We start from the raw sequence: 22,413 nt of genomic DNA, 5'->3' as shown, positions 1-22,413 counted from the left end.
AGTTATAGAAATTGTGGTTAAAATTAGTATTTTACTCTCTAAGTCGAACGCTAACTCCAGTTCATCTATTTTTCCATGCTATAGGAGGATTATTTGTTGTAACTAACCTGCTCTTCTTCTTCGCAGGTCTATTAATAGTATTTAATGTATTTTGTACAATTGAGTTAAGTTTTAGATTCCGCATGTTAGAAGTACTTATTGTTATTTTGGGCCTGTATTATAAAAGTTATATTAAACCTGTAAAATTATTAAATGTGTGCATGATGATATTGAATAAAAGAGCTAAGTTCCCATTTGAGTTATTACATTTTGATTATGTGGAGGATGAGCTGAACTCCCCAATTTATTATATATTGTGTTTATGGGTCAAGCGAGTCAAAAACTTTCCGTTCAATGGTCCATTTTACGGCCAAACTCTATCTGGTTGAATTCCTGAAATTGAGCCAAAACTCTATCCGTTCAAGGATTGACTTAAGTAATAGTTAGGCTTACTACGAGCCTCGGGGCCTTTGACCTGACCCAGATCCTAGTGCCGATTTAGCCCACAGGTTGTGTCGTGACATATAAAGTTTTTAAAATGCTAAATGCTTTTGGCTTTTGATCAGACATCAAGTGGTCAAAGTGGAGAAAGAGAGATGAAAAGCAATGATAATTACAAAAGCTAATTGTTGCAAATAGCAACAATTGTTATTAAGGCAGCTGATTATCAGGACATTGAGAAATGAATGTTTCCAGCTGCAATGAGCATATGATTATGGATGGATGAACTTGTATACAGAGAAGAAAAGAGATGATTTTTGACTTTGGTGTTCATAGGCAGCCTCACAAGGGACACATCTATACAGATTAAGCAGTAGCTGCTGCCTGTTCTTCCACATACTGTGATGCTGGGAGAAGGGTGCAGATGAGGTTGCGGTCACCATAAACGTTGTCCACGCGTCCTACAATAACAGTCCCCATAATGGAGTCATCAGTAAAATTAAAGAGGTATCAATATGTAAACATGCATACTGAACTGACATGCTTCTTCCAATAACATGTTATCGGCTAATTATTCACTAATCAGAAAAATTTTTGAAATTTCAGACTCTAAATAGGGAAGATGGATAGCCAATTGTTGTATTGCTATGTCATTGTTGAATTAAATTCAAAAAGACGACTGCATAACAACTAAGAACTAGAAGAACTGACAGTCACTTAGAGTCTGATATAGCTTTATTTCGTCTAAAACGAAGAAACCAGACTAGTCTTCGCAAACAGAAAGCAAAATTGATGGCAATGACCAAAGATTTAATAAGGAAACTAAGTTTCCACTTTCAAGAATCACAGAAATAAGAAAATAAATGAAAACACATACCAGTAGTAGGCCAGAACTTGGCACCCCGGAGCCAAGAAGCAGGGAAGGCTGCATATTCCCGAGAATATGGTTTTGTCCATGCATCTCCCATGAGCAAATACGGTGGATGAGGAGCTCCCTGCATTTTCACATTTTATATAATAGCTCTAGAGGTTAATGAATTGAAGATAAAAAAAAATACTCGGACCAAAATGCATAAATACCATGCCAGTACAAAATTCAAAGCCATCAGTAAATCCTAATGGTAAAAGTTCTACAGAAAAAATAACAAGTAATCTGACCTTTAGCACGTTGTTCTGGATATCAACTTTTCCTTTCTCAATCTCTGCAATTTCCTCCCTAATGGAGATAAGTGCGTCGCAGAACCTGTCCAACTCAGCCTGAAAAACAAGTTGAATTTGATTGAAACTCCATTAGAAGGAAGAAGCGGTTTGAGGGATACAAAATAAAAGAAAATTCTCTGCAGCTTTTACCTTGCTTTCACTTTCAGTGGGTTCAATCATAAGTGTGCCTGGAACTGGCCATGACATTGTTGGTGCATGAAATCCGTAGTCCATGAGACGTTTTGCGACATCCTCTGGCTCAATCCCAGCAGTATTCTGCACGAAGAATGTCTTGCAATTACTCATGACAGATTAAAAAAAGGGAATGAATAAAAGAAATATGCAAGGTATGAACTACCTTAAAGCTTCTAAAGTCCACAATGAATTCATGGGCAACTGTTCCATTGACGCCACGAAAAAGAATGGGGTAGTAATTCTGAGAAGCAAAACAACAACAGAGAAAATTAAAGAAAGGGCAACAATTGCCTACAAATTGACTTCAACAGTGAATTCAGTAGTCACAACCAAGTTCTATTGAAGATAATAAAGTGAACAGGCATTTCAAACACGTCACAAAATGTAATAGTAAAGTTGAGCAAGATTTTAGTCATTTTAATAATGAAGCTTGTTATGTAAAGGGGTGGAAGGCTTCATGATCTTTTCTTGAAGCTCAGAAATCACTGATTGATTAGTAATTACAGAAGAAAAGACAGTCAAGAGAAAACTGAAAACCTCCAAACGCTTTGCCATGTAGTTTGCATTCAAGATGGCAATCTTTGAAGCTTCCGTTAATCCTTTAGAACCCATCATTGCTATATAAGTATAAGATATCGGCAAGATAAGTGCAGAGCCCCATGGTGCAGCTGCAATGGTGCCCAATGGTTGAGTTTTTTCAGGCGCTGGTATGCCACCAGTAGAAACCTTCAACACAATGAAAAATAAATTAAAGAACTGAATAACAAAGACGGAAAGATGTTTGCTGTAGTAAACACTAAACAAGGGAATGTGAGTGATGATTGTTATAGTCATTCCAACAATAAGAATTATTAAAAAGATGGGGCAATTTGCTCCATATTTTTTTAATGTCTGATTTAATGCAATCATTATATGGATTATAATAAAATTCAAAATAGAATTGAAAATACTTTCCTAATAAGCATCTGTAGTCCCACAAAAATTAATCAAGCAATTGTCTAGTCAAGACACATAATACAAATATAGAATCTAAACAAGAAAATGCATGTGCTAGGTTCTTCACTGTAATAAGAATATTTACCACAGGATGTGAAGGTAGAAATGGTGCCAAGTGTTTCTTCACCCCAATAGGACCCATGCCAGGACCACCACCTCCATGAGGAATGCAAAATGTTTTATGGAGATTGAGATGGCAGACATCAGCTCCGATAAAACCTGGACTTGTCAGACCCACCTGACAGAACCAAACTTAAAATTAAGATGACAATCCGTACACCTGAGCTAAGAAACAATAATGGTTATGCCATAACACTTCAGAGATGTCTGCAACAAGAAAAATTCAGATGACCCATCAATCATTCAATTGAACCTACTAACTTTTCAAAGAAAAAGATGATTGTTAAAGGGTGGAAAGCATCGGCCAAAAGAGGAAACTAGGACCAGCAGATGTTTTTTGGAATTTTTTGTAGTTTCAAATGCCATCTGTGCAGCATATAATGCAATGAAGAAGTTACTAATTTGAATTTTACAAGAAGAAAATCCTGATCTAATTGCATAAGATTCATAACTCTGCTAAATGCACCCCTTCAAGGATTATATGGCCTAAATATGCAATTTTAGAATTGCTTATAACCTCCTCACCTAGCAATCACGCTAAACAAAAACTGCATGTGAATGAAGCCATTAAATATTTGCAGAGGATATGAGTTCCTGAAGTAATATCACCATTTCCAACTGGAAAGCTTATGGAAAAGCAAAGAACTAGCATAATTAATAGTAAATTAATGGAAGATAGTACAAGAAAACAGACCTGAGCATTCATATTAGCCCCATCCATATATACTTGACCTCCATTGTCATGAATGATCTTACATATCTCATCAATACCTTCTTCGTAGACTCCATGAGTGGAAGGATATGTAACCTAAAATTTAAATCACAATAAGACAACTGGCACCAAATAAAAAGTTCCCAGCAGAACCCCACTGATGTTTTCATCAATACAAAATTAAATAATGAATTAAAAAATACGCATACCATAAGTGCTGATAGGTTGTCCTTATTGGCTTCAGCAGCCTTCCGTAGCTCTTCAATGTTAATGTTTCCCTTGGCATCAGTTCCAACAGCAACAATCTTCATTCCACACATGGCAGCACTTGCAGGATTTGTCCCATGTGCTGAAACAGGTATAATGCACACATTGCGATGATGATCTCCTCTTGACTGCAATTTCATTCCCAGTGAGGGGGAGGGGAGTTAGCATAATTAATTGATTAAAAAAGAACAGACAACATTAGAAAAGCACTGCAAAAAGGATTGACATAAGGTCAAGGACTGTCCAGGCATGAATAAAGAAAAATTAATAAAATTTGCAGTGGCAAGAGAAACAAGCAGCAACTATTACATACTTCTGTTAAACTATACATTTGAGGAACAGAATGCCATATCAGATAGTCTGCAGACTCCATTGACTGAATCACTTACACAGTTATACCTACATTGACTCCTACAGGAATACTTGCAACAAAGAAAAGAGTCTCTGGAAACTAGAAAATCTCAGATGCTATGGATTAGTTTCAGAGAATTTCCCCCGCTTTCTGATGATAATATTCTAAATGAATAGAAGGAAGCCTCAAAGACTGAAATCAACATGCTTAATTTGAGCTCAGCATAAAACAAACTTCGACTTTAAAAAAATAAAAAATTCTTGTTAGGACACCATGAAAAAAAACATTTACAGCTACAGCCTATATCCTATGGAGGATGAACAAACTGTTTACAATTTAACGTCTATACCTTATGATATGAACGGATAACCATCAGCCCAGCATACTCTCCAGCAGCACCAGCATTTGGTTGCAATGAGAATGAGTCAAACCCAGTGATTGTACACAATAAATCACCCAGGTCATTGAACATTTCCTTAAAGAAAAAAGAATTCAGAGAGGTCAATTTGATTTTTTATTCACAAGAATCAGAACATTTGGCCATAAGAAACATAGCAATAACACATCTCAATTTTCCGTTTAAATAATGTAACTATCTACCTGATAACCCTCAGCCTGTTCAGTAGGAGCAAAAGGGTGAATATCAGTGAAGTTAGGCCATGTCACTGGCATCATTTCAGCGGTTGCATTCAATTTCATTGTGCAAGATCCCAGTGGAATCATGCTGTGGCACAAAGATAGATCCTTCGACTGTAACCTATGGATATACCTGAGCAGCTCATGCTCTGTATGGTACCTAATTTAAAAAAAATTTAAAAAAATTAAAAAAAAATAGAGTGGCTTCCAGATAATAACCTTGATGTTCAAATTTTCAGGACAAGGGTGTACGTGTTAAAGATTGAGTGGGTCAGGAATGGGCTCTCCCTGGTTAGTTCAGAAGGGATTGCATTCTGAACTTCTGATGCCAATGATGCAGCAGTGAATGGCACCTGACATTTGAAAGAAAGAAGATCTCAACTTAATGGTTACGATTGTTATTAACTGGAACCATCAAAGCATGAAAAGTATTTTGTAATACTTACAGATTTGCCACTGGCAAAAACTTTGAAAAGTTTATCAACATCCTCCAGGGTTGTTGTTTCATCAAAGGAAACAGTGATCTGAAAAGCAAACCATATTCTGATAATTTCATGGCATTGACTTTTAGTCAAGCAATTCAACAAATAGACTTAAACTTACAGTGTTTGCATCTATGACTCGCAAGTTTATTTCACTTTTGAATGCAGCATCGGCTATTGCATGTGCATCAGCACACTTAACTTTGACAGTGTCAAAGAAGGGAAGACTCTGGACTTCCACTGTCCCAAGTTTCTTCAGTCCAAGTGCAAAGGCTCCAGCAAGACCATGAACCCTTTGTGCAATGGCTTTAAGGCCTTCAGGTCCATGATAGACAGCATACATAGCAGCCATGTTTGCAAGCAAGGCCTAAATAGAAGAAGATAATATTCCTTTCAACTAAAGCAAGGCCAACTTACCACAATGTTTAGGATAGGGTCTGCTTTGTTGATTTTACAAAAAATATAAGTGAATGTGTTCCTGACACAGATTTGAGCTAAGTAAAATCTGTGTAAAAAATTTTGTCCAAAAACATGGCATTTGAAGTGGTTTTTCACAAGAAGTACATAAATGATTAACAAAATACTGATAATATGAACAATAATATCTTACTTGAGCAGTGCAGATGTTACTGGTAGCCTTGTCCCTGCGAATATGCTGCTCCCTGGTTTGCATCGCCATACGCAGAGCAGGCTTCCCAGAAGAATCAACACTAACACCAATAATTCTTCCAGGCATCAACCTCTTGTACTCTTGTGAGGTAGCCAAGAATGCTGCATGAGGACCTCCATATCCCATGGGAACACCAAACCTCTGAGAAGATCCAACAACAATATCTGCCCCCAATTCACCAGGAGGCTTCAACATTGTTAGTGCCAATAAATCCGTTGACATAACAACCTTAACCCCATTAGCATGAGCGTTCTTAATAAACTTCTCATAATCCAAAATTTCACCCTCAGTCCCGGGATACTGAACCAAAACCCCACAAACATCCCCACATTTATAATTGATATCCTTAAGATCCATGGTAACTACCTTCAGGTCAAAACCTTCAGCTCTAGTTTTACAGATATCAATAGTTTGTGGGTGACAATTGCTAGCAATAATAAAAGTCTTTTTCTTCCCTTTTAGGATATTATTACACATAGCCATAGCCTCAGCAGCAGCAGTCCCTTCATCGAGCAATGAAGCATTTGACATGGGCAATCCAGTGAGATCCGTAATCATGGTTTGATAATTAAGCAAGGACTCCAACCTCCCCTGAGATATCTCAGCTTGGTAAGGTGTGTATTGTGTGTACCAAGCCGGATTCTCCATTATATTTCTCAAAATAACAGGTGGCACAAGTGTGTTATAATACCCCATCCCTATATATGACTTAAAAACCTTGTTCTTTGATGCCAATTTTTTCATGTGCTCAATCATTTGGCTCTCAGTTAGCCCTTCATCGAACTTTGAGAACTTCATTGAATCAATTCTAATAGATTTAGGCACAGTGGCATCTATCAACGAATCAAGATTATAAAACCCACATAACTCAGCCATTTTAGTTTGCTCCTCTGGTGTGGCAGAGTTATGACGGCGAGGAAAAGTATCACTGGGTTTCAAAGACTCAACAGATATGGATCGAACTTGTGACCCAACAACATAATAACCAGCAGCAGCAGCATTATGTGATACAATATTTTTGCCTCCTAGCAACATCCCTGATCTGGGATTTCTAGAAGCAAAAGATGACAAAGATGAGACATACCTCGAAGGAGTGTACAGTACAGGAGACGAAGAGTTCAACAGAGTTGAAGACTCATTGCGGCCCTGGTGGTTGCCTTGCTTGGATTCATTCACTAGCCGCTTTAGGATAGCCCTGTTAGCCAGCCGCCTTGCACGTTCCATGAATGTAATATACAAGAAAAAGAAGTGTTCTTTTTCCTCTTTCTGTAGCTAAACCAGCAGAGAGAGGAAAGCAAAAGGCAGAGGAGGGGTTGGTAAGAGTTTCAAGAATGGAATTATTTCTGCTCCATGAAACAAGTGAAGAAATGGGTGGGCGATAACACAGTGAATTTTTGTCTGTGTATAAATATTATATATAGTAGTTGTATAAATGTTAAAAAAATAATAATAAATTTATGGCTTCAAGATCTGCTGGTAGTCTTGGTGGTGGGTGACTGGGCACCCATGAAGAAAAGGACAGATTTTTCAGAATATCACCATCTGTAAACAAAACTTCACCAAATCTCCAAAAACGAAAATGAATGGAAGCAATTGAAGGAAAACAGATTGAGCATCAATGGATCAAAATGGTTCCCATTTTCATTCATTCAAAGACAAACAAGTAAAGAAAAATTTTGAATTTTTTTCTTGATTAATGTGATATGAGATTCTTCGGTGGCAGAATCTCTTTCACACCCCGCTTATCTCTATGCTTCACCCCAGTACAAAAACATTCTAGGGTTTGGGCATCTGGACTAATCCAGGGCACGTAAAAATCTTTTTCAAATATCACTTGCTATCCATTGATTTGGCAGCCAAGGGGCTTGAAATTAAATTAATTCAAATCAGAATTAAATTAAAATTAAATTAAATAAATTAGTATTAAATTAGATCAAAATCAGCCAGTTTAATTTTACATCAAATCAAAATTTTTTTAAAATTTAATTAAAATTGAAATTGAATTGAGATCAAATTAAAATTAGAACGAGAGTGCATAGTCTCCAATGGCCATTGGTGATTTTCCATTTTTTTTTATTAAGTTTAGATTTAAGTGGGAGTGGGACCCAGGAGGGGTTGGGTGGAGGGCATAAATCTTGGAAAAATGTCTGGCTGACGTGGTTTGTTGTTACGAAAACTGGAAGTGTGAATTTTCCAAGTTCTTGTGGCAGGCATGTTTTGGGTTATCCTAATAAGATCAAGACCGTTGGATCGATGAACGATGCTGAGTCAACGGTGGAGATGAACCTAAAGTAGGAAAGGTGAAATCTAGAGTAAGATCCATGTGCGGGAATCTATTATGAAATGTACTGTGAGGGTGCGAGTCACTAATTTCTAAACGGGTATGCTAAGGAATACCCTTACTTGCATCCAAGTTTACAAACATTCCATAAATAAAAAATTATATAAATTTTTATATATACACACAAAATTTATCATAATTTTAATTAAAATAATAATAATTAATTAGTCAAGTATATTCATGCTCGAATATGAATAAAAATTACTCATTTAAAAAATAAAAGAGATTAAAAAACAACGTAAATAATATAATAGAAGAAGTAACTCCACACCTCTGATCAATAATGAAGTGACTCAATTAGCTTCTCTTAGTCCAAACAAAATTCTACTTCCTATTTTGGATAGATTTAGTTTATTTTATTTTCTTATTCCAATTAGATTAGTTATTCAAGTTTTCTATTTTAGTTAAGATTTAGTTTCTAGTATTTCTATTTCATGTAAATTTTTTTTATTATATTTTAGTTTATTTAAAATTTCTAAATAATAGATATATTTTCCTATTAGAATTAAGATATTAGATTTCTATTGTAATTGTTTTTATATATATTTTATTAGTTTTGCTTATAAAATGAATGAATGATAATGAATTGGCTAACCATTAACTAGCTTGGTAGCTTGAAGGAGTGTTTATGTGATTTAGAAGCCTTCTTTGAAAATGGTAAATATTTCTTTTTTTTTTTTTTACACTGATATATATATATATATATATATATTATTATTTTATGAGTTCTTTCAATTAAAATATATTTTCTTAATATTAAAATATATTTTAATCATTAAAAATAAATTTTTAGTACAAAAGTTTAATTAAAAATAAATATAAAATATATTTACATTATAAATATAATTTATATAATAAATAAATAATATTTAAATATAAAATTTAAATCAATAAACTATATTTTGTTAATAAAATAAAACTTTAGGAACTATTTTATAATTTTCTGTTAATTTTTCAAAATTTAATAAGTTCATTTGATTATAATTGTTATTGTAATAACTAACTAAAATTTGGTTATAATACACAAATTAAAGGTTTTTACTATAATTATGATTACATCTAAAATTTTAAATTTTTTAATCCATTTGAACAAAAAAAAGTCACATTTTCATGGAAATTTTTTTTATTTATTTAATGAAGATTTAATAGACTCGGTAATAATTAATGGGGTAGTCATCTATTTTTTCAATATTAAAGTGAATTATCTTAAAATAAGTAATTGAAGAAATTTGAACTTGAAATTTTTTCACTTCCTATACCTTAAAGATGAAAAATAAAACCCAATAGACTATCCTTGATCGACTAAAAGACTCTAATTTACCACTATTCTAAAGTCTCATCGACAATAACTTGCTTTCAATTAAAGTAAACTTAGTTAGACAACAAAAAATTTATCTTATTTTATCATTTGATTTTTTTTTTAAATATCATGATCTTTTTTTCTTTTTCTAAGATTTAGATTTTGATGATTTCATGAACTTAATCAATAATTATTGTACAATTAATTTTAGTTAAATAAATTAATTATTATATAATTAGAAAAATTTTTAATTTCAACATAGCTTTCAAAGTGAGGATTATTTTGCAAATAAAATTTAATTCCTTTTAAAATTCATAGCAAAAGCTAATACAAGTATACAATCACAATTTAATAATCCCTTATTAAAAATGCTACTTTTTATTAAATTAATAAGTGGTAAAATTTTCTTAAAAAAAAATTAGTGGTACAATTAAGATGGATATATAGATATGAAATTATTGAAATTAGAAAACTCATTATTAGTGATCGAGAAATTCAAGCTTTTTTAATAATTAGTTTAATTAAAATTTAAAATTAATCATTGTTGTAAAAATCGGATGGGATCAATCAATTAGACTTTTGATAAAAAAAAAAATCAAATTGACTGATTTAATTGAAAATTCAACTATTAACTAGAAAATTGTAATTATATATTTATATATTTATTTAAATTAATTTATTATAAATTTAATTATTAAGCTTTTTTTTAATAAGAAAATATATTTTTATTGATGAAAAATTAATCGACCCCTTATATATTGAACATGAAACTTATATTCTTAAATATAAGACTTAATTGTTTTTATATGAATACTAGACACATGCTTGTGTCATGTATAAATTCAATAGAAGTTAAATTTTATATATTTAATTTAAATTTTATTATTTCACTTTTCATGAAAATTATTTTTAATATTTTTTATATAACTTGATTATTAAAATTTATAGCTTTAATTCTTTAATTTTAATCTTTATATATATCCAATTTATATTTTCAATTTCCTGCCACCTTTTATAATCTATTTTCTATGAAAACAAATTAGTTAACATATATAATTTAAATATATCATCACTAACAAAAGTAATCAAATTAAAAAAATAAAAGCGTCATCGTAATGATGATTAATAGATAGATAATTGTGAAAATATTCAAATTTAATTAAAAAAATATATAATTACATTTTTTTGGAATAATTAAATAATTATAATATGTGTTAATTTTAAGAATGTCAGCATTAGAAAAAGAAAAAAAATTTTACGAAGTCAAATAGAGTGTTTTTGGAGTGATATCTTAAATATAATTTAAATAATTTAAAGAAAAAAAATAAAATATTAAAAAAAATAATTTTTTATTAATTTACATATAAAAAAATTAAATAAGATAATTTTTATTAATTAGATCAAATTAATTAGCTGACTATAATTAAGTATAAATTATGTTAGAATATAATAATAAAATTGATAATAAAGTATTAGTGTAAAACCCCTGATTTTTTTTATATATTATTATTGGGCTTCGTGTAGGTATCCTCAATTCGCGGAAATTCGACAGTTGTCCGGATCTGTGAATTTCCGGCCAGACAGATCAGCTACCGGAAAAGTCTCCGAATTGGATCGAGGTTTTGGCTACCCCACCATTGTCAGGCATCCCGAGCGCGTTCCCGAAGTCGGAATCGGCAAAGGTAAACCCGAACCTTATTTTTTCGTAATTTTCTAGTGCTTAAATATGATTAAAAATTCATAAAATATTCGTGGTAGCTTAGAAAATTACGATTCTTTTTGCAATAGCTTAGTAATATTTCTAAGGACCGCGGGGCAGAGTTTTATAATTTTTAGAGCTTATTTGAGCAATTTTTGTAAAAATGATCAATTATAAGGACTAAATTGAAATTTTACATATTATGATGAATGATTGATTTGATGGGCCCAGGAGGGGCTGTGTGATGTGATTGAGTTGTAGATATATGGATTGTGGATATAGAAGTGTGTTTTGAGCCATTTTGCAGGTTGGGTAGGTCCTAGGTATAGGGTAGACTCTGCCGGATTTTCGGCACGACTTAGGACGTATTGGGTCTTTTCTTGATTTGTATTGGGTCATTTGTATTAAATAATTGTAATATAATTGTCAGGTGAGCCGGGACAGCCTTCTTCCTCCGCCCAGCCGCCACAGTGATTGCCGTCAAGTCTGTGAGTAGAATATTAATTTTAATTGTAATTTCGATATTATTATATGTTCAAGCATGCCCATGCATCACTTATATGCATATATTTATGTAGTTAAACTCTAGGCACGATTTATGATGCTTGATAACTGTTAAAGTGCCATGATGTTGTTGTTGTAATTTGGAGGCGGTGTGCGTGCGTTGGCGTGCGTGTGATGTGGTGTGGACTATGGATAGGGCGGGGTAGTCACGGCTTGAGTAATTATTTGGGACCCGATCCTTCGAGGGGTAGTCACGGCTTGAGTAATTATTTGGGACCCTCGATTTGGTTATTAAGTGGAAGTCAGAGCTTGAGTAATTCGGGCACCGGTTGGATTTAAGAGAGGCGTATGGGGATCGGCTCCCATATGTTATGATTGATACTACAGGTGTGTGAGTGCTCCAAATTACCTTTTTGATGTTATGATGTGAAAATGATGTTGATGTTGCATTTCACTCTACAGGGTGCATTAGTTTTAGATAGTTATAGAGATTATGGTTAAAATTGATATTTTACTCTCTGAGTCGAACGCTCACTCCTGTTCAAAAATTTTTACAGGCCACAGGAGGATATTTTTTGAGGTTAACCTGCTTTCTCCCTCACAGGTCAATTATTGCTGTTGGTATAATCTTGTTAAATCTTAGAATTTCCGCATGTGTTAGGAATGTTTATTTGATTTGGGTCTGTAAACTAAATTATTATTTTTGGACCTGTAAACTTAATATTTTATGTATGTTGGATGGATTGAATGAGGGAGCTGAGCTCCCATTTATTTTTATGCTGATGAGTATGTGGAAGGTGAGCTGAGCTCCCCAATTGAGTATTTATTGTGTTTACAGGTCGGGTGAGTCGAAAACTCCCCGTTGGAAAGTCCATTTTATGGCCGGACTCTGTCCGTTTGTTTTCTTGAAATTGGGCCCAAATGGGCCTTAGAATTGGGTAAATGAACAGTTAGGCTTACTACGGGCCTCGGGGGCTTTAGGCTGGCCCAGGTCCTAGTGCCGGTCCGGCCCATAGGTTGGGTCGTGACAGATGTGGTATCAGAGCTTAGGCTCCAGATTCATAGGGAAAAATTATCTAAGTGTTGGGAAGAGTCTACTAGGAGTCACATGCGGAGTATAGGATTCTGTTTCGTCTTTTCCTGTAATTCTTTGTTTCTAGATTCTACGTTATATCTCGGGAAATATAAGATTACCTCAGTTAGTGTCTTGATTTTCGTGGAGTACACAGAAATGTGAAATAGAGTTAGTAGACATGTGAGGTCTATCATGAGGATACGTACTCCAAGAAATGTTATATTTTTGTCAGTATGGGTTTAAATGGTGTGCCCATTTCGTGCAAGGCACGAGTACATAAAAGTGAGTCTTGAAAGTACAGTTGCCCTAGATAAAGATGAGGATACCGCTGCTGGCAGTCATCAGTGGGTGACCCAGTCAGAACAAGTTTATGATAATAGAAGATTCAAGAGAGATAAGAAATTAGGAGACCTAGTCTGTCAGGACGTATCGTAGTAACTATACAATGTTCTCGATGTCTGCTCTGTAAGCTGCAGATTCTGATGCAGGACATGAGATTATTGTGTAGAGCTGCGTACTTCCCTGTAGTGCTTATGATGAGGATGTTGCAGGCAGTCTCTGTTTTGGTACAGTAATACCAGAATAGAGTTTTATATCTGCAGAGGAGTTGGGAACTCCTGGTTAAGAGCCTAGAGCTAGAATATCGAAAGGTCACAGTTGGGTGGTAACTAGAGTCAGTGACTCAGTTACCCTAGCATGAGCTAGAGTTACAGTAAGAGTTGCCATCAGACCAGAGGTTTCGGACTAGTTGCAAAGTAAAGGTGACACCTATAGAGTGAGAATAGTATACTTTGTGTGTATCAGTATGGAATAAAGTACAACCCTACTACCTAGAGAAGGTCGAAACTATGAATTGATGATTTACGGAGCTATGATATAATAAATGAGACATTAATTTGACATGGTTTTGGGCAAGGTGGTAAATGTAGTACCTTTGTTGCAGCAAGTTAGGGTATAGTCCTATCTTTTCAGAAGGGATCGAAAGTTATTACTAATAATGGTGACCAATAAAATAGTGTCCCAGATGGGACTGTAGAGTGTGGTAGAGAGTAGTTGGCTCGGGTATCCTGGAGAGGATACAAGTTCCATTATAGGAATCATATATAATCAGATCATGATGGATGTAAATCCTTTGAATTGGATGACAGGTTTGGGTGCCCGGAATCTTAAGTTTTGGGCTAGTTGAGTAAACATGGAAAAAAAAAAAAATAATAATAATAATAATAATAATAATAATAATAATAATAATAATAATAATAATAAAATTACTGCAAAATTAGTTCTCGAGGTAGTAAGGGTATTATGTAAGCTAAAGGATAAGAATAGAGATCATACAATAAAAGTATGACTGTAATTTGCTGAGTTCCTTTCTAATTTCAAATTATTCAAAACAATAGTATAATCTAATTATAATAGTGTTAAGAGTAATAAATTAGCAAAGATAAATTATAGAAGGCCAATGGATAGAGAAAGTGCAGAATGAAAGTTTGGACAAGTGATTGTAGATACAATATAATCTAAATGCTAGTGGAAGTACTAGCTAGAGTGGTCAAAGGACCAAATCTGAGTAGCACAGACATATGATAACGCGATAGAGACTCTGAAAGATATAGTTAGCAAGTACAGCTATTATGTTAGGAAGAAGAATGGAACCAGGGATAGAATAGTCAAGTTCTATTTTGGGTAAGACAAAAGAAATAAATGAAAGGACAATCTGAATGGCGCATAATAGAAGGAACAAAGTTAAGATATAGGGTAGGCTAAGTGTTATTCTTGGCAAGGTGAATGACAAGGATGGAAAACCCAAAATGGGACCACATTAGTGAGAAAAGTGATGGAGGTATGGAATACAATAATAATGAGTAAATGTTAGAAGGTGTGCGATGGTATTGCGGACTACCTAAATAGGTAGAGAAAGAGAAGTTAGTAAGCAGCAAGTTGAATAAAAGTCAGTCTAAGGGATCAAATAGGTATGATGAGAGGAAAAGAATGATAGATAATGACACATAGGTTTTAGGTTAGACTTTTGAGATAGTGAGAAGGTAGTTAGAGGTTCGTTATGAATGTCAGGCAAACATTTTTAGTGTGATCAACAGAATCACTTTGTAGTGAAGCAATAACGACAGGACAATAGTAGGGGTAGAACGAAAAGTGACAAGTCTGGATGGTTATAAATCACTAGAAAGTTCAAGGATCAAATTAATGACCCTAGATAAGGGTGGAATTAGTGTTGGAAGAATTTATTAGTGAGAGAAATCTTTCAGGAATCAACAAAAGTTAAGGGCACAATAAAAACGATGATAGATATGAATCATAGGTCGAGTATAAGTAAAGTTAATAAATTATAAAAATATTATGGCAGGAAGGACGATGGTACAGTAAAGGGTTCATGCAGATGATACCTTATAGGTAGAGCACAATTGTGCTAGGAGATGATGAAATTTGAAGAGAAAGACTAAGAAACATAGGTTAAACATTATTATATGGACAATCGGGCGTAGTTGAATATAAGAGGATATTTTCTTTCTTTTCAAGTTTAGCTTGTGCTTTTGGTTCTAGAAGGTTATATAAGGAACAGAAACTGAGACAAGGAGACCTAGTTATTGAGAGTTTGGTAGGCACAAATTCATACATAATTTCCTGATATGAGAATGACAGTAAGTGCATACCTAGTGTTAAGTATGAAAGGACGATCAGAGTAATGACAGGAGTTAAATTGAGTTAGCTACTAAGGCTTGCGACTGTTTTAAACTATGAGCTAGATGAAGTACTATTTATGGATGAGTTTCAATAGATGAAATTGTTGCTGATGGGTAATTTGAGGTTGAAGTTTAGAAAGCTATGGGCAGTATATATGATTATATTAAGGAGAATGAACACGTGAAGTATCTTGTTTGGAATTAAGGCATGACACATATTTCCTACAGCCGTGTTAGTTCAGATGGAACTTATAGTTTATGGGGCTCATATTCATCCAGGATAAGCAATTTCCTACTAAGGCTGGTAGGGAATGATAATGTTCTGATAGTTAAGTTGGAAAAAAGGTGATACAAGAAAAATTTTCTATGGGTAATTATAAGTGTTACATAAGGTGAAGAATGTGCTGGTAGGAGTAAATCATAGGGTTAGAATTCTTGAAGTAATGAAACTAGTAATCAAGATAAGACTAAGAAATAAAAAGAAAGTTAAAGTTGATGATGGGATAGACATCTTTGAAGGAAAAGGTGTAAGGATGAGATAGGACTAAAATTAAGGAATAAGTACAGCAGGTTGAAAAGATACCAACAATACCAAAAATAGGAAAAGGGAAGTGGATAAGATGCAAAGGACAGGAAGAGAGCTCGATAGAGTCAGTTATAATGATGAGGATAAGGAGTGTCTAACCACTGCCCCTGTGTTGGCACTACCTGTGAGTGGTGAAGGATACACCGTGTATTGTGACGCCTCCAGAGTTGGCCTTGGGTGTGTTTTGATGCAGAATGGAAAGGTAGTGGCTTATGCTTCAAGGCAGCTGAAGAGGCATGAGCAGAACTACCCCACCCATGATTTGGAAATGGCGGCTGTAGTCTTTGCACTGAAAATCTGGAGACACTATCTGTATGGTGAAGTGTGCGAGATATACACCGACCATAAGAGTTTAAAGTACATCTTCCAACAGAGGAATTTAAACTTGAGACAGAGGAGATGGATGGAGCTTCTGAAAGACTATGATTGCACCATCCAGTACCACCCTGGGAAGGCCAATGTTGTAGCAGATGCTTTGAGCAGGAAATCTTCTGGCAGTTTGGCGCACATTTCAGCAGAGAAGAGACCGTTGATTCAGGAAGTACATGAGTTGATGGATCAAGGTTTAATCCTAGATCTTTCAGATGAGGGGGTATTGTTGGCTCACTTTTCAGTGAGGCCAGACTTGAGGGACAGAGTTAGAGTTTCCCAACACAGAGACCAACAATTGATGAAGATCATAGAAAGAGTACAGCAAGGTGAAGGTGGTGAGTTTGGATTTGCCAATGATGGCGCCCTAGTGCATGGTTCTAGGATATGTGTGCCCGATGTGGACAACCTCAGGAATGAAATCATGCGAGAGGCACACTACACACTTTACAGTGTCCACCCAGGTTCCACCAAAATGTATCATGATGTGAAAGATAGCTACTGGTGGAATGGCATGAAGAGAGACATAGCAGACTTTGTGTCCAAGTGCTTGACTTGTCAGAAGGTGAAGTTTGAACACCAGAGACCGTCAGGGAAGCTGCAAGAGCTCCCTATCCCAGAATGGAAGTGGGAAATGATTACTATGGATTTTGTGACTGGGTTGCCTCGTACCACGCGAGGATATGATTCGATATGGGTAATTGTAGACCGCTTAACCAAATCAGCTCACTTCTTACCTGTGAAGATTACATATTCCGTGGCACAGTATGCCCGGCTCTGCATTCGAGAAATAGTCAGATTGCATGGAGTTCCGGCTTCCATAATATCTGACAGAGGGCCGATTCACTTCTGGTTTTGGAGAAAGTTGCAGAGGCACTTGGCACAGCTGAACTTCGATGCGGCTTTCCACCCTCGCATGCAGACGAGCGGTCGAAAGGACAATCCAAACACTGGAAGACATGCTTCGCATGAGTGTTTTGGATTTTGAAGGTCAATGGGATGAGCAGCTAGCTTTGGTGGAGTTTGCCTACAACAACAATTATCACTCCAGCATAGGGATGCCACCCTATGAGGCACTATATGGAAGAAAGTGTAGGTCTCCTCTGTGTTGGACGGAAATGGGGGAAGCGAAGGTGCATGATGTAGACCTAGTGCAGTACACTTCAGAGATAGTTCCTTTAATCAGGGAACGATCAAAACAACTTTCAAGAGGCGTAAGAGTTATGCGCACCCAGACGGAGGGATGTGGAGTTTGCAATGGCGACTATGTATTCTCAAGATTTCTCCAATGAAGGGAGTCATGAGATTTGGAAAGAAGGGCAAGTTGGCACCTCGGTATATTGGACCTTTTGAGGTTACTGATAGAGTTGGAGCAGTTGCCTACCGGTTGGAGCTACCACCCAACCTTTCTTACGTTCATCCCGTGTTTCACATCTCTATGCTCAGGAAATACATTCCCGATCCTTCTCATGTACTACAGTCGGATGTAATAGAACTAAAGGAGAACTTGACATTTGAGGAGCAACCTGTAGCCATAGTGGACTACCAAGTGAGACAGCTAAGATCAAAATAGATCCCTATGGTTAAGGTTTTGTGGAGGAGCCAGTCAGTGGAAGAGTGCACCTGGGAGTCAGAACGGGACATGCGTAGCAAGTACCCTTATCTGTTCAATGTGTAATCATGTACTTTATTCTGCCTTGTGTAAAATTCGAGGACGAATTTTCTGTAAGGGGGGAAGAATGTAACACCCCTGATTTTTTTATATATTATTATTGGGCTTCGTGTAGGTATCCTCAATTCGCGGAAATTCGACAGTTGTCCGGATCTGTGAATTTCCTACGGCATGATCGACTCTGGAAAAGTCTCCGAATTGGATCGAGGTTTTGGCTACCCCACCATTGTCAGGCATCCCGAGCGCGTTCCCGAAGTCGGAATCGGCAAAGGTAAACCCGAACCTTGTTTTTTCGTAATTTTCTAGTGCTTAAATAGGATTAAAAATTCATAAAATATTCGTGGTAGCTTAGAAAATTACGATTCTTTTTGCAATAGCTTAGTAATATTTCTAAGGACCGCGGGGCAGAGTTTTATAATTTTTAGAGCTTATTTGAGCAATTTTTGCAAAAATGATCAATTATAAGGACTAAATTGAAATTTTACATATTGTGATGAATGATTGATTTGATGGGCCCAGGAGGGGCTGTGTGATGTGATTGAGTTGTGGATATATGGATTGTGGATATAGAAGTGTGTTTTGAGTCATTTTGCAGGTTGGGTAGGTCCTAGGTATAGGGTAGACTCTGCCGGATTTTCGGCACGACTTAGGACGTATTGGGTCTTTTCTTGATTTGTATTGGGTCATTTGTATTAAATAATTGTAATATAATTGTCAGGTGAGCCGGGACAGCCTTCTTCCTCCGCCCAGCCGCCACAGTGATTGCCGTCAAGTCTGTGAGTAGAATATTAATTTTAATTGTAATTTCGATATTATTATATGTTCAAGCATGCCCATGCATCACTTATATGCATATATTTATGTAGTTAAACTCTAGGCACGATTTATGATGCATGATAACTGTTAAAGTGCCATGATGTTGTTGTGATAATTTGGAGCAGTGTGCGTGCGTTGGCGTGCGTGTGATGTGGTGTGGACTATGGATAGGACGGGGTAGTCACGGCTTAAGTAATTCGCTGGGACCCGATCCTTCGAGGGGTAGTCACGGCTTGAGTAATTCGCTGGGACCCTCGATTTGGTTATTAAGTGGAAGTCCGAGCTTGAGTAATTGTGGCACCGAGTTGGATTTAAGAGAGTCAGATAGGGATCGGCTCCCATATGTTATGATTGATACTACAGGGTGTGTGAGTGCTCCAAATTACCTTTTTGATGTTATGATGTGAAAATGATGTTGATGTTGCATTTCACTCTACAGGGTGCATTAGTTTTAGATAGTTATAGAGATTATGGTTAAAATTGATATTTTACTCTCTGAGTCGAACGCTCACTCCTGTTCAAAAATTTTTACAGGCCACAGGAGGATACTTTTTTTGAGGTTAACCTGGTTTCTCCCTCGCAGGTCAATTATTACTGTTTGTATAAACTTGTTAAATCTTAGAATTTCCGCATGTGTTAGGAATGTTTATTTGATTTGGGTCTGTAAACTAAATTATTATTTTTGGACCTGTAAACTTAATATTTTATGTATGTTGGATGGATTGAATGAGGGAGCTGAGCTCCCATTTATTTTTATGCTGATGAGTATGTGGAAGGTGAGCTGAGCTCCCCAATTGAGTATTTATTGTGTTTACAGGTCGGGTGAGTCGAAAACTCCCCGTTGGAAAGTCCATTTTATGGCCGGACTCTGTCCGTTTGTTTTCTTGAAATTGGGCCCAAATGGGCCTTAGAATTGGGTAAATGAACAGTTAGGCTTACTACGGGCCTCGGGGGCTTTAGGCTGGCCGAGGTCCTAGTGCCGGTCCGGCCCATAGGTTGGGTCGTGACAATTAGTCCAAGGCATGTTGACACTATCCTTAAATATAATCTTGGCACAAGTCATTATCCTCCACTTAGATTTAACAATCTCTTCCTAAAAATTATAAAGAATTATAAATCAATATAAAATACAAATAAATTTTAAAAATCGACACAAATAATTTTTAAAAGAAATAATAAAATTCACAGAATAAATAAAAAAAAATTGAGAGTACTTAATTAAAAAAAAATACTTAGAGAAAATTTAATTTTATAATATAATTAATAATTACTTAATAGTATATCTTCAATTCTCTGCCGATCCAATCATCTAGTTGGGTTTGAAAACCTCGATAAAATGTAGTCTAATGAAAAGGACCTGTGGCATGTAGTGCTTGAAAATGGCTGCTTGCCATTAAGAATTTCTGCTACTAGTAGGGTATACCCTAATATGTTATTTATTATCATTGTCTTTTGCCTTCAAATAGAATTCATCTTCATTTAATGTGTTACCAGAATCCAACGGAACATTAATTAATTAATTAATTAATTAATTAATTAATATATGAAAATTAAAAAAAAAATTAAGAGTCAATAATGTTTCAATCATTATTTAAAATAAATAAATAAATAATAAGCATGTATATAAATATACAAATATCTATAATCTTTATAAATAATTATAATTTAAATTTTAAAAATTACAAAAATAACATTTATAATTTAATATATTTGATCAACATAAATATTTATGTTTAATTTTCTATTTAATTTTATTTTTGCTATCATTGACGTATTATATATTTTGATATTTATTGTAAAATAAAATACAGTTGAATGGAAACAATATAATTAATGAGATTTTGTTTGTAAACAAAGGTAATTCGTCTGAACCATGTAAATTATTATATTAATAATAGTTACAAGTATTGAAGGAAATTTTATATTCATTGCCCTAGTTTCTAAGGATTCATGCTCTCATTTTATTGGGTTTTTGTTTAAGGATGGCAAAATTGGGCCAACTCCTCGATGAATCCATTTTACAGAAAAATTGTACGTTAAAATCATGATTTTATGTGGAATAATTTATATAAACTGTAAACAATAAAATATAATTAAAGTTCGTTAAAATTTAAATTTTAAATTTGAAAATTTAGAATTTAAAATAATAAGATGTAAATAATTATTTTAAATTTTTAATTTTTAAACTTATGATGAACATATGAAGTTAGACAAAATTAACTATAACTTAATAATATATAAAATCTAATATAAATGCATATACTATTTTATAATAGTATATAAAAAGTATATATTTTTAATTATTATATAATTTTGAAGAATAAAATATAAAAATTCTTTTTATCCTACCTCCTTGTTATTCCTATTTTCACTTGATTTCTTGCTTTGTTATTTGATTGATAATAGAGAAAGACATGAATTTTATTTTTAAGAGCAAGGATGATTATCATATTAGACTTTAAAAAAAAAAAAAATGAAAACAAGCAATAAGTAAAATTTGCCTATAAATAAGTAAAACTCGCCTCCCTCTCCTCTTTCCTCACAGCCATGGCAGGGCTCGGTTACCAAGCCACTGCTACTTCAATAACCTTCTCCACCAACCATGGCTCTCAACAGAGACCTTAAAATAATATTAATAGACACGGACTCCAACAAAATCCCGTCCATGACCAACACATCGTCATCCACAACCTTTGCAGGCACCCCATATTATGTTCTGGAGACTCGGCAAATATGGACCTGCAATTGAAGAAAAGGACCGGATAGATTGGCTTTAGCAATCTATTCGATACTTAAGTCAATAAAGAATTCTATGATTGAATGAATGGAACTATGATAAGAAGACACATCTGACAGTCCCTTTAAGCAAATTCTTATCGTAGAGTTGTACTGGATTAGGAGTATCACTGGGTTTGGCGAGCATCATAGTGTCCTATCCATAAGATTGTTCAAGTGAAGTGTTCCTCTTTCTTACTGTTTGTACCCTCGAAACAACAAACAATTAAATTATTTTCGTAAATACACTGAGACTCTGAAATAATGAATATAGTTAATTATTTATATAATGATTATATTCTACACTAGTGATACAAGCTCGGAGCAAGAGCAATTGCATGAAATGGATTATGATTGATGGGATTCTGCAGAAACGCATGGATGATTTGCTAGTACTTGGAGATAGTCGTACAATCCCAGGTTTTCGAGCTGGGTCACATAAAGGTTGTCTGAAGGTGCTTAATTTG

General features: G+C 34.8%; 1 protein-coding gene across 1 annotated transcript; it reads right to left on the bottom strand.

Annotated features, from left to right (window-relative positions):
• Positions 1 to 634: 634 nt before the first annotated feature.
• LOC110645328 (glycine dehydrogenase (decarboxylating), mitochondrial) lies at positions 635 to 7,908 on the bottom strand. Its single transcript, XM_058129851.1, has 15 exons — positions 6,051 to 7,908; positions 5,562 to 5,807; positions 5,405 to 5,482; positions 5,211 to 5,311; positions 4,923 to 5,118; positions 4,672 to 4,797; positions 3,913 to 4,098; positions 3,686 to 3,799; positions 2,957 to 3,109; positions 2,413 to 2,601; positions 2,039 to 2,116; positions 1,831 to 1,956; positions 1,639 to 1,737; positions 1,358 to 1,475; positions 635 to 941 (listed from the first exon to the last, which is right to left on the bottom strand). Exons 1-15 carry the CDS (start codon positions 7,332 to 7,334, stop codon positions 847 to 849), a joined length of 3,189 nt encoding a protein of 1,062 aa, XP_057985834.1. The 5' UTR covers positions 7,335 to 7,908; the 3' UTR covers positions 635 to 846.
• Between the last annotated feature and the right edge of the window lie 14,505 nt (positions 7,909 to 22,413).

This window comes from Hevea brasiliensis, chromosome 11 (assembly GCF_030052815.1).
Source record: "Hevea brasiliensis isolate MT/VB/25A 57/8 chromosome 11, ASM3005281v1, whole genome shotgun sequence".
NCBI lineage: Eukaryota > Viridiplantae > Streptophyta > Magnoliopsida > Malpighiales > Euphorbiaceae > Hevea > Hevea brasiliensis.
This window is presented reverse-complemented; position numbering and strand designations above follow the sequence as displayed.

What these genes read in the sequence shown, in the direction of transcription:
- LOC110645328 (XM_058129851.1), bottom strand. Translation starts at nt 7,334, where the DNA reads ATGGAACGTGCAAGGCGGCTGGCTAACAGGGCTATCCTAAAGCGGCTA. An exon ending in GAGTCATAGATGCAAACACT is followed by an intron (nt 5,483 to 5,561) that starts GTAAGTTTAAGT and finishes TTTGCTTTTCAG; the next exon opens with ATCACTGTTTCCTTTGATGA. An exon ending in TCCAGAACAACGTGCTAAAG is followed by an intron (nt 1,476 to 1,638) that starts GTCAGATTACTT and finishes GTGAAAATGCAG; the next exon opens with GGAGCTCCTCATCCACCGTA.